The 13,238-nt window shown below is 44.7% G+C and overlaps 1 protein-coding gene across 2 annotated transcripts in view; it reads right to left on the bottom strand.

Annotated features, from left to right (window-relative positions):
* The window catches only part of jhy (junctional cadherin complex regulator), a 45,018-nt gene extending 37,341 nt beyond the window's left edge, over positions 1-7,677 (bottom strand). For both annotated transcript variants that reach the window (XM_033050018.1, XM_033050017.1), the window contains exons 1-3: positions 7,593-7,677; positions 5,513-5,772; positions 3,366-3,909 (exon numbers count right to left, since the gene is read on the bottom strand). In XM_033050018.1, coding sequence (XP_032905909.1) covers positions 3,366-3,730 — 365 coding nt within the window. In that variant the 5' untranslated portion in view covers positions 3,731-3,909; positions 5,513-5,772; positions 7,593-7,677. The remainder of the gene's footprint in view (positions 1-3,365; positions 3,910-5,512; positions 5,773-7,592) is intronic.
* Positions 7,678-13,238: the final 5,561 nt, after the last annotated feature.

Raw genomic sequence — 13,238 nt, 5'->3', positions numbered from 1 at the left:
TGGTGGTGAGGAATGTACAGGAATTAAGCTTAAAATCAGTTTTCCCAAACCAGTTTTACATTCAGGTAATCATTAGCTAGAGTGGTGAAAAGAAACATTGACAATAATAGGGTGAAAGCTGTGGAATTGTGCCCAGAACTAAGAAGATGTATGCCAAGCCAAGAGCAGAGAAATTAAATGATCCATTGTTCTAGACGAAATATGTTGACATATTGGCATAATGTTGAGATCATGCGTCACATGACTCAGAACCAGTGGCCAGAAACACAAAGAACATGTTCTACGAAAGGTTTTGAATACAAGCCAAGATGCCGTGAGCACATAAATAATGATAAAGGGAGGTACAGTTCATGTAATAGCAAAAGGAGAGTTTTGGGTGGGGTAGTTAAATGCTATGCAACTGACTGTACCTAGGCAATGTGACATCTTGTTAAATGGTTACTTGGATTAAGTAGTGAAGTCCCTACCATGCCACAAGCACCAAAGCTCAGCAAGAATCAGAAGCATAAAAGGAACGCATTAAAATCCATCAGATCCATGCTGGTTTGCTGCAAGTAATCATGGGGAACAAGGATATGGCGGACCAATTGAATAACTACTTTGGTTCCGTCTTCACTAAGGAAGACATAAATAATCTGCCGGAAATAGCAGGGGACCGCGGGTCAAAGGAGATGGAGGAACTGAGTGAAATCCAGGTTAGTCGGGAAGTGGTGTTGGGTAAATTGAATGGATTAAAGGCCGATAAATCCCCAGGGCCATATAGGCTGCATCCCAGAGTACTTAAGGAAGTAGCTCCAGAAATAGTGGATGCGTTAGTGATAATTTTTCAAAACTCTTTAGATTCTGGAGTAGTTCCTGAGGATTGGAGGGTAGCTAATGTAACCCCACTTTTTAAAAAGGGAGGGAGAGAGAAAACAGGGAATTACAGACCAGTTAGTCTAACATCGGTAGTGGGGAAACTGCTAGAGTCAGTTATTAAAGATGGGATAGCAGCACATTTGGAAAGTGGCGAAATCATTGGACAAAGTCAGCATGGATTTACGAAAGGTAAATCATGTCTGACGAATCTTATAGAATTTTTCGAGGATGTAACTAGTAGAGTAGAAAGGGGAGAACCAGTGGATGTGTTATATCTGGACTTTCAGAAGGCTTTCGACAAGGTCCCACATAAGAGATTAGTATACAAACTTAAAGCACACGGTATTGGGGGTTCAGTATTGATGTGGATAGAGAACTGGCTGGCAAACAGGAAGCAAAGAGTAGGAGTAAACGGGTCCTTTTCACAATGGCAGGCAGTGACTAGTGGGGTACCGCAAGGCTCAGTGCTGGGACCCCAGCTATTTACAATATATATTAATGATTTGGATGAGGGAATTGAATGCAACATCTCCAAGTTTGCGGATGACACTAAGCTGGGGGGCAGTGTTAGCTGTGAGGAGGATGCTAGGAGGCTGCAAGGTGACTTGGATAGGCTGGGTGAGTGGGCAAATGTATGGCAGATGCAGTATAATGTGGATAAATGCGAGGTTATCCACTTTGGTGGCAAAAACAGGAAAGCAGACTATTATCTAAATGGTGGCCGATTAGGAAAAGGGGAGATGCAACGAGACCTGGGTGTCATGGTACACCAGTCATTGAAAGTAGGCATGCAGGTGCAGCAGGCAGTGAAGAAAGCGAATGGTATGTTAGCATTCATAGCAAAAGGATTTGAGTATAGGAGCAGGGAGGTTCTACTGCAGTTGTACAGGGTCTTGGTGAGACCACACCTGGAGTATTGCGTACAGTTTTGATCTCCAAATCTGAGGAAGGACATTATTGCCATAGAGGGAGTGCAGAGAAGGTTCACCAGACTGATTCCTGGGATGTCAGGACTTTCATATGAAAGAAAGACTGGATAGACTCGGCTTATACTCGCTAGAATTTAGGAGATTGAGGGGGGGGATCTTATAGAAACTTACAAATTTCTTAAGGGGTTGAACAGGCTAGATGCAGGAAGATTGTTCCCGATGTTGGGGAAGTCCAGGGGAAGTCCAGGACAAAGGGGCACAGCATCTTGTTAAGGATAAGGGGGAAATCCTTTAAGACCGAGATGAGAAAAACATTTTTCACACGGAGAGTAGTGACTCTCTGGAACTCTCTGCCACAGAGGGTAGTTGAGGCCAGTTCATTGGCTATATTTAAGAGGGAGTTAGATGTGGCCCTTTTGGCTAAAGGGATCAGGGGGTATGGAGAGAAGGCAGGTACGGGATACTGAGTTGGATGATCAGCCATGATCATATTGAATGGCGGTGCAGGCTCGAACGGCCGAATGGCCTACTCCTGCACCTATTTTCTATGTATCTATGTATCTATGTAAGTAAAATGTAATAGAGGTCTAATCAACCCATTGGTTTAGTTTAGTTTAATATCACGTGTACCAATTATAGCTCTGAGAATAATTATCCCTCAAGTGCCTGTCCACTTCCCTTTTCAAATCCCTGATTGATTGTTTTTACTACACTTAGAGGTAGCTTTCCAGATCAAAAACTTCCTACATGACAGAGAATTCCCTACTTTCATATAGTCATGCAGCATGGAAACCGGCCCGCTGAACCGTCCATGCCGACGAAGTTACCCATTTGAGCTAGTTCCATTTGGCTGTGCTGGTCCATATCCCTCTAAACCTTTCTAATCTATGTAACTGTCCAAATGTTTCTGAAATGCCATATTGTACTTTCCCCAACCACTTTCCTATCATTTTATATCTTTTATCATCGCTCAAGCTGTGCTTCATTTACTTTATCTAAATCCTAAGTGACCAAGTGCATCTCTATTAAATTTAGTTCATGCTTGGAATCGCACAGATGTATAGACTGAGACCATTTGATGCATCACTTCTTCATTAGATGTTTTCAGATAAAATACACATTTAGTTCCATTCTTTTGTTTTGATTTTAATGCAGCAAATTAATCATCTTCACCTAGTTGCTAAATTTCCGGTTAAAATTAAGAATATTTAAGGTATTACTTTTTCCGGTAGAATATTTTAGATCCCAAAAATAAAATTCTCTAGATATCCTTCCAATTAATTTCAATGTATGACCTTTGATTATTCGCTCATTCAGCGGAAACTTTTTCTATATATTTAACCAAAACATGAAAGTTTCTCGATTATGCCTTCTTCTAATTTTCAACGAGAACTTTTCCCCATAACTCATAATCGGTTTCACTTTCTTGTTGACATAGTGGCGAACAAGCTATATAAGGACATTACATTTCCCCTACAGTTTAGTATGAATTGCCCACAATGCCAGAACGAGCAATGAAATCTGAGGCAACTAATAAAAGAAACATTGTTCAAATGCATTTTCAAAAATAACAATTACCTTGTTTTTTTACTATGCTTGTGTTCAGCTTCAAATTTGTTTCCGTCAAACTCATTTTCGTCTTCTTTTTCTTCAAGACTATCGTAGAAATCCTGGCCTCCATCATCTCCATTCTGCATATCAGTGTCTAAAGTTTGAAATACCATTTCTTCATTATCCTGAATGCGATGTTTCAGCTCTAGTTGGTATTGTTTCTCTTGAGTTAAACTGTCAGAATCAGACTCCAATGAGTCATATAAATTTAAGTGAAAATGTTCTCCTTGCTCCTGTGGAAATGGTCTCTTTGACACTTCTTTCAGTTGGTTGCAATCTCCTGAGTTAAACTGTATTCCTCTTCTCTGTGTTGGATCCTTATTTTCATCCATTGTTATCGTATTTTAGACTGCTAAGAGGTTTAATTGATTGATCCTTGTAAAGATACAGTACTAATTCACAGAAATGGATCAGAAATGTCTGCATCAAAAGGATTTTCTTGATTTCATCACATGTATAGGAAAATCATATCTTGTTTAATGTTGCAGCCAAATTAGTTAACTGTTTTCAACTGTTGAACAGAGCAAAATCCAAAGAAATTTAAACTATGAAAAATCAAAACAAAAAATACAGATTCTATAAATATGAAATAAAAAACTGCTGGAAACACTTAACAGGACAAGCAGCATCTGTGGAAAGACCTTCTGTCAGACCCTTCATTCAATAAAGGGACTTCAACCAGAAACATTAAATCTATTTATTCCCATAGATGCCACCTGAACTGTTGAGTGTTTCCTTGATTAAATTGCTAATGTATTCAAACTAGGATAAAAAATGACTGACTTAGCGTGGTAAAAATGTCAGTAATTCATCCCAGTCAGTTGTGACTAGTTGTTACGACTATGCCTCCAAATTTCCTGAATTGACTTCTAGCCCTTTTAGCATTACCAATCAAGGATTATTTTCAAGGTATAACTTTTAAAAAAAATGGAGTCACATATGATGCTTACAAAAAAGTCAGGCAGAGGAGATACCGATAGATTTTAGAGTGCTCCTCATATCAGAGCACATGTACCTGGAATAGAAAACCATTAACCAGAATATATTTGAATAATTTACATCTATTTCAGCTGTTTATAAATATTTCTGATTATTCAACAAAAGTGAAAGGTCATAGGCAACCTTGAGCTACTAAAAATGTTATCAGGAATTTCTGGAGATGGGTCTCAGGATCTGTCCGTACTTCCGACCCACTGTGATTCAGGACATGATTGCAGCACCTTGTCCTGTGGTTCAATCACTCCCATGGAGACAACAGGTAAATGCCACTGCAAAAAAAAATGCAGTGTATCAAGGCAGATCTGCCTACAGTTGTGGGGCTGGAGATAAAATGCATCTGCTCAGTCAGCCCAAGAAATTGCATTTCACTTTCCCATCTGCCCTGCACACTAATGATAATTTACAGAGACCTAATAACCAACAAACCAGCAAGTCTTTGGGATGTGGGATTGGAATGGAGCACCCGCAGGAAAATTGAGCACCCGGAGGAAACCCACACAGTTACTAAGTGTGTAAACTCCACACATACAGCACCCATGGTCAGGATCAAACCTGGGTCTCAAGCGATGAGGCAGTAGCTCTACCAGCTATGCCACTATGCTGCTAAATAGTTTAATTCAGTAAAGTTCCAATCATCGGCACAAACAGCTGGTAATTCTATCAAAGATTATACAAGATGTAAGCTAGTCTGCCCTCTTCATTGATTCCAATTGACCTGTTGTTTCCTTCTTATTTGGCTTTTCTTTCCATTAAAACAAATCAGTTTAATTTCCTTGAATTTCACAATAATTTTAAGATTAAGAATAGGTTCTGAAGTTCTGTTACCGGTACAGAATTTAACGTAACTTTTTACAATACCAAAATCAGAGTAAAAACTCTGTTATCAAACTTGACATTTGTTGATGTGATGTGATGACATATTTTGGGAAGTGAAACAACTTATGTATGTCCTTAGTATGTTTTACATATGTATGATGAACATACATGCGTAATTGTACAAGTATGATATTGATGGGTTCCCTCTAGTCAAGTCTCATAATGTACTTTAACAACCATCATAAAAGGAATCTCCTTCACCACTGTATTCGTCTTCAGTTTAGACTAGAAATGTGTACCTTGCAGTTGATTAAATTTGCCCTGAGAGCAATGACGTCATGCTCCAAAAACGTTGATGACATCCCGCAAGAGTACTCAGTTTTGACAAGAGTAGCATACTTGTGCCCATTGAGTTAAATGCTGATCACCCACCAATCTCGGTACATTCTCTCGGTCAGACCAATGACCTATTCAAAGTAAACAAGGTCGCTGCTGTAGAAATATCCAGTGCATGATATGTTGGATGTACCGTTGTAGAAGAAATGGGATATCTCACGTGCTGTTAGGCATAAAAAAGAGAAGCTGGTTTAATGTAAATTTGGTTTAATGTAAATTCAGGTCAATAGTTAAAAAGCAAAAACAACACCGCATGCAAAAGAGCCACAAAACTAAAATCAAAAATGGAATACTCCAGGAAGGAAATTTTACACTTTGTCAGGAGAGACAAGAGTCAAGAATGTTTTATTGTCATATGTCCCAAAACAAAACAATAACATTCTTACTTGTAGCAGGTTTGTTCACCAGATAGAAACACAATGCTGAGGAAACTCAGCGGGTCAGGCAGCATATCTGGTGAAAAGGAGTAGGTGATGTTTCGGTTCGTGGTCCGCAGTTATTCCAGCTTTTTGTGTCTATCTTCGGTGTAAACCATCTGCAGCTCCTTCCACACAGGTTTGTTCACCATTTCACGAGGGATAACTTTATTCTCTGGAATTCTCTGGATATCTCTGGAATTCTCTGCCACAGAATGTAGTTGAGGCCAGTTCATTGGCTATATTTAAGAGGGAGTTAGATGGCTAAAGGGATCAGGGCGTATGGAGAGAAGGCAGGTACAGGATACTGAGTTGGATGATCAGCCATGATCATATTGAATGGCGGTGCAAGATCAAAGGGCCGAATGGCCTACTCCTGCACCTATTTTCTATGCTTCTATGTTTATTAACTTTTTAACATTGAACCAATTTTGCATTAGTTTTCTGCGCAGGCTTTTTTTGACTTTTAACTGTAATATGACATAGTGCCAATACTTAACCTGTTCTTGAAAAGCTGCGACGGAAATCAATCGGAATTCTTTGGAACTTCTATCCCAACAACCCAACCATGGTCCTCTGGTTGTTCAGGTCCAGCAGCTGGTGCACAGGTGCGTCAGCCCAGACGACAGGTGGCTTACCTGTTGTTTTTGCCTCTTTCGCTTGGGCAGCTTACAACCCAGCGGTATCAATCATGATTTCTCCAACTTCAAGTAACCCTTGCATTCCCTCTATTTCTATCCCTCCCCCACCCTAGTTCTCCGACTAGTCTCACTGTCAATTTGATTAATTTTACTGATTGTATGTCTCCTTGTCACCTTCTCCTCAGCTAACAATGAACCATTCTACATTTTCTTCTGTGTAGGAAGGAACTGCAGATGCTGGTTTAAACCCAAGATACCTACACAAAAAGCTGGAGTAACTCAGCGGGACAGGCAGCATCTCTGAAGAGAAGGAATAGACAGCATTTCGGGTCGAGACCCTTCTTCAGACTGAGAGGGGTCAATGAAGAGGGGTTAGGAGTAGCAAGAGCAAGAGGAAAAGCATCAACGCAACTAGGGAGTCTGAAGAAGGGACTTGACTTGAAAAATTCACTTATTCCTATTCTCCAGAGATACTGTCTGACCCGCTGAATTCAGCATTTTGTGTCTCTCTCCACTCTCCCTTGTCCAGTCCAGTTCACTCCACTCCCCAAAATGTAACCATCTGGGCAAGGCAACCTCTGGCAGCCAATGAAGGAATTACCCCGACAATGTTGAACTTTCGGGACTCCAATGGGAATATGGATTTTAATTTTTTTGTTGGCGTAGGTGGTGGACCATTTCTGTAATTCTGCCCCCACCTCTCTTTCAGCTTTGCCCTCCCCTCCACTACAATCAGACTGAGGAAGGGTCTCGACATGAACGACCACCCCCATTGCTTCTCTCCAGGGAAGCTGCCGGGCCCGCTAAGTTACTCCAGCGTTTTGTGTCTGTCATCGATGGCGGATCGTTTCTGGGATTCTCCAGGCTTGAGGTCGGGTTTAACCGCCGCAGGCGATCTGAATACGTTCCCGGCATTAATTACTCACTCATATCGCGGTCAACCCTTCCCCAACCGCAGCTCACCCTCCTCGCCGCCGCCGAGGCGCCGCCATGACACTCACCAACAGGCCCGGGCCCACACACAACGTCGTCGCCATGGCAATTGCGTCGTCGACCGCGTCAGGACGCACCATTGGCGTCTGACGATCCAGCTAGAGAGCTCGGATGGTCAGGCAGCCTCTGTGGAGGCAATGCACACACACTTCTCTGCAGACAGATAGCAATGCAAACTACCCCCCCCCCCCCCCCCCCCGCACCCATGCAGACACATGGCCCTTCAGACAGGGAGCAATGCACGCACGCCTATGCAGACAGGCAGCACACTCATTTGCAGACAGGTAGCAATGCACACACCTCTGCAGACACATGACAATGCAACCCCCCTCCCTTCTTTCAAACAGGCAGCAATGCACACACTCTGCAGACAGCCTTTTGTGTCTATTGTAGCGGCGCACGCAGGTATCGAACTCGGCGTACGGAAGCTGCGGTCACGTGACTCGGGAGGGGCTGCTGTTTTCGCGCCGTTTCGCTTTCGCGCCACAGTTGTGTTGCTGACCACCGTTGTGGTCAGACGTGTTTGTGAAGACCTGTAAGCCAAAGAGCTATTTCCTGAATAAATAAGTCCACAAAACTTGGTTGCCGTCTTTACATCCGCCAAATTTGTGACCCTGACCTGTCTAGCCGTCGTTAGACAGGAAGATCATGCAGGTGGACTCGTTCCGCAGAATTGGACGGCTCACCGGGCTTCAAGCTACCTTCCTTTTGGCCAGACCAACCTCAGGTGTGGTTCGCCCACATTGAGGCACAGTTCCATCTGCATCGGATAATTGCAGACGACACGATGTACTTTCATGTGGTAGGAGCTCTGCCACAGGACTGTGCCTCGAGGCTGTTGCTGTACATTAGAGACCTGCCGACGATCGCCAAATACGAAGGTTTGAAGGCCCTGCTGTTACATACCTTCAGTCTCAGTCGTAGAGGCAGGGCGACGAAGATCCTGCACATGGACAGTGTCGGCGATTGGCGTCCATCCACCATCATGGCAAAGATGCTGGCCCTGATGGACGGGCACCGCCCGTGTCTGCTTTTCGAACAGGCGTTCTTGGAGCAGATGCCAGACGAAGTCCGTCTGATGCTCGCCGGGGCTGATTTCAGCGATCCCCAGCACCTTGCGGAGAGAGCCGATGAGTTGTGGACCCACAGACGGCGGTATGTTTGCTCTTTCACCCGCCCCACTGCCACGGTGCAACTGAGACGACATCGGGAGGACGGTCAGGATCCGCCCAGCGCCGAAGAAGCATCGCCACTGCCGGAGGTGTACAGCCGACGACGTTGTTGCTACCGCCATCTCCGTTATGGTGTGGAAGCCTCCGGAATATTGTCGCTGATGACACAAAATATTTTCACATCGCCGCCGCTCTCACTCAGGAGATGGCCTTGCGGTTGCTACCCTTCCTGCAGGACCCACGAGGGCCTCAGCTGCAGAGACCGCGCCGCCCGCCTCTTAACATGGACGGTTTGGGCGACCGCAAGCTGTCCATGCTAATGGCTGAGATGCTAGGCCTGATGGACGGCCACCGCCCATGTCTGCTCTTTGAGCAAGCGTTCCTGGAGCAGATGCCTGATGACATCTGCCTCATGCTCGCCGGCACCGATTTCACCGAACCCATGCAGCTCCATCTCGGCCGCAGACCACGGGGTGGACCACAAGGAGCTGGCTGCGGTGCAGCGTGCGGATACTGGGATGGCGGACTACCATACTGCTGTTTCTGGCCTCCGGTTAGCCAACGTCCCGTGCGGGCCCTCGGACACGATGGTCCTCTGCGATGTCTCCACAGGTCGACCTCACCCCATCGTCCCCGTACGTTGGCGCCGCCGGAATTTCAACGCCATACACGGCCTGGCCCACCCATCCATCCGGGCAACCTCCACGCTGTTAGCGGACACATTTGTCTGGCACGGGCTCCGCATGCAGGTGGTGGCTTGGGCCCGTGCCTGCCTCCCCTGTCAGACCTCCAAGTTCCAGCGGCACGCGCTGCCCCAGTGCAGGATTTCGCCGTCCCTTCGGCCTGCTTCCTGACCCGTTCTGCTCCCCTGGCCTTGTTCTGCCAGCCCCCGTTGTTACTCCCTCCCTTTTCCAGTTACCACGCATTCCAGTCGCCGTGTCCGGTCCCTGCTCGGTTCCGTACCTCGGGTTCTGGGGGGGGGGGGGGGGGGGGTTCCTGCACGGATCATGTGGGCGCAGGGGGTGAGATTCGCGGGCTTTTTACGGTGTTGTAGCATTGTAGCACCACACTTGTGGAAGTAGCATCGTGCTTTTGGCTGTCTTACCGATCCGAGTAAATTCGTTGTTTTCACGTTCCAAAATAAAACAATTCAATTCTCTCACTGTCTCGACTCGCCAAATAGTGGCTATTGTCTATGGTACTGTAAGTAAAGCTGTTTTTGAGGTCATATGTTGCACATTTAGAAAGATTACGTACAATATCTGTAATGTGATTTATTGACTACGGTGGAATGATTCGTAGTACCCCCCCAGCTGGACCAAAAACTAGACCTGTCAAAGGGTGGATGAGCTTCTAGCGAGCCAACGGCCATTCACACTTGAGTAGAAGTTGCGATCACAGTCATACATAGCATTGTAAGGAATGACGATAACGCACACACGCCAAAATCCTATACTTCCAGCAGCCTCAAGAACTGGAAAACAGAGATGGAGTGCATTGCGTCCATCACAGTTCCCGTCGGAAACCAGCTAATGTTTTCAATTATGATAAATGAATTGAAATTGCATCTGTTAAGTGTGCCGATAGTCTTCTATCGGTTGGTTTCTATGAACATAACTGTTTCCTGTTAATAGCAATAAATACAAGGGTGTAATCTTAAGAAATGGCTCGTTTATTATCCAGTAATATCATTAAATATTTATATATTCCAGGTAAGATACTTTAAACATGTTGTGTCCCTTCTAAGAATATTGTAGTTTTGCTAAAATACAAACAAAAAATGCCTGAAATTCAGTAAGTCAGGTAGCATCAATGAAAAGAGAAAAAAAAATTGATTTCAGATTGTAGAGCTTTCATCAGAACTAGAAGAATGAAAAACTAGTTAGATCGTTTATTATTTCAAAAATAAACTTTATTCGTAATAAAAATTGTATACAAAACTAAAACTGGGCAAAACTGTAAATCCATTCTTAGTGCCTATATTTAGTTTAGTTTATTGTCATTCAGATTCAGATTCAGATTCAGATTCAATTTTAATTGTCATTGTCAGTGTACAGTACAGAGACAACGAAATGCATTTAGCATCTCCCTGGAAGAGCGACATAGCAAATGATTTGAATAAATAATAATAAGTGATAATAAGTGTCCGGGGGGTGGGGGGGGGGTGATTGGCAGTCACCGAGGTACGTTGTTGAGTAGAGTGACAGCCGCTGGGAAGAAACTGTTCCTGGACCTGCTGGTTCGGCAACGGAGAGACCTGTAGCGCCTCCCGGATGGTAGGAGGGTAAACAGTCCATGGTTGGGGTGAGAGCAGTCCTTGGCGATGCTGAGCGCCCTCCGCAGACAACGCTTGCTTTGGACAGACTCAATGGAGGGGAGCGAGGAACCGGTGATGCGTTGGGCAATTTTCACCACCCTCTGCAATGCCTTCCGGTCGGAGACAGAGCAGTTGCCATACCATACTGTGATGCAGTTGGTAAGGATGTTCTCGATGGTGCAGCGGTAGAAGTTCACCAGGATCTGAGGAGACAGATGGACCTTCTTCAGTCTCCTCAGGAAGAAGAGACGCTGGTGAGCCTTCTTGATCAGAGTTGAGGTATTGTGGGTCCAAGAGAGGTCATCGGAGATGTTGACTCCCAGGAACCTGAAGCTAGAAACACGTTCCACCTCCGTCCCGTTAATGTGGATGGGGGTGTGCGTGCCGCCCCTGGACTTCCTGAAGTCTACAATGAGCTCCTTGGTCTTCTTGGAGTTAAGGGCCAGGTTGTTGTCAGCGCACCATGCTGCTAAGTGCTGGACCTCCTCCCTGTAGGCCGACTCATCGTTGTTGCTGATGAGGCCAATCACCGTTGTATCACCTGCATACTTGATGATGGTGTTAGTACCATGTACAGGTGTGCAGTCGTAGGTGAAGAGGGAGTAGAGGAGGGGGCTCAGCACACAGCCCTGTGGAACGCCGTTGTTCAGGGTGAGGGTTGAAGAGGTGTGCTTGTCTAACCTAACAGACTGGGGTCTGTTGGTTAGAAAGTCCAGTATCCAGTTGCAGAGGGAGGGGTCGATGCCCAGGTTACCGAGTTTGGTGATCAGTTTTGATGGTATAATGGTGTTGAATGCTGAGCTGTAATCGAAGAACAGCATTCTTACGTAAGTGTCTCTGTTGTCGAGGTGGGAGAGGGCGGAGTGAAGTGCCGTTGAGATGGCATCCTCCGTACTCATGTGTACCGAGGTACAGTGAAAAGCTTTTGTTGCGTGCTAACCAGTCAGCGGAAAGACGGTACATGATTACAATCAAGCCATCCAAAATGTACAGATACATGATAAGGGAATAATGTTTAGTGCAAAATAAAGTCCAGTAAAGTCCGATTAATGATTTTGGATATTAATAGAAAGATTAGTAGAAAGGTTTTGGATATTAGACTTTCAATATGAGTAGTGTTATACCCAGTAGTGTTAGCACATTCCTTTTTCTTTACACATAACATCATTGCCACTTATGTTGCAGAGAAGGTGGTGAAGGGATAATGTGGAGTGCAAGACATTGGAGCAGCCAGCTTTCTTTTACATACAATGAAGACACAAGGAATCGCATATGTTGAGATCTTGAGCAAAAGCAGAATGCTGGACGAACTCAATTCTTCTCTGTGATTCCTGCTACTCTCCTGCTATCCCACTATCACTTCGTAGGCTTTTGTCCCGCTCCCACTTCTCCTCCACCCCCCATTACTATCAGTCTGAAGAAGGGTCCCAACCCGAAACATCTTTGTTCATTTAGTTTAGTTTTTTTAGTTTAGAGATACAGTGAGGAAACAGGCCGTTTGGCCCACCGGGTCCACGCCGACCAGCGATCCCTACACATTGACACTATTGTACACCCACTAGGGACAATTTTTACATTTACCAAGCCAATTAACCTACAAACCTGTACGTCTTTGGAGTGTGGGAGGAAACCAAAGATCTCGAAGCGGTCACATGGAGAACGTGCAAACTCCGTACAGACAGCATCAGTAGTCTGGATCGAACCCGGGTCGTCAGTGCTGCATTCGCAGTAAGGCAGCAACTCTGCCGCCCTAGGATTTCCCCACACAGATAACAGTTTTAAAGTATCTGATGCAGGGATGTCGTAACACCAGAGTGTTCAGAATTAAACACAGATTAAAAATCGAATTAACCACAAGAAGATGAAATTATTTTGCAGAACTAAATATATATAAAAAATAATGGATAAGCGCAAATCGTAATGAAAGGTTAAGCTCAGCATTGGCCATGGTTGCCATGGGGATAATTTGTAGTTTGGTTAGCCATGCCAGTTAGAGAATCATCATGCAGACAAAGGAACCACTCACTATTGAGTGGTGCAAAATGTAAAGATGTCAAGGCTGTGCTAATGGACCGAGAAAAACTCAGCCA

This window comes from Amblyraja radiata, chromosome 33 (genome assembly GCF_010909765.2).
Source record: "Amblyraja radiata isolate CabotCenter1 chromosome 33, sAmbRad1.1.pri, whole genome shotgun sequence".
NCBI lineage: Eukaryota > Metazoa > Chordata > Chondrichthyes > Rajiformes > Rajidae > Amblyraja > Amblyraja radiata.
The sequence above is the reverse complement of the archived record's forward strand: the minus strand, read 5'-3'. Positions and strand labels throughout refer to the sequence as shown.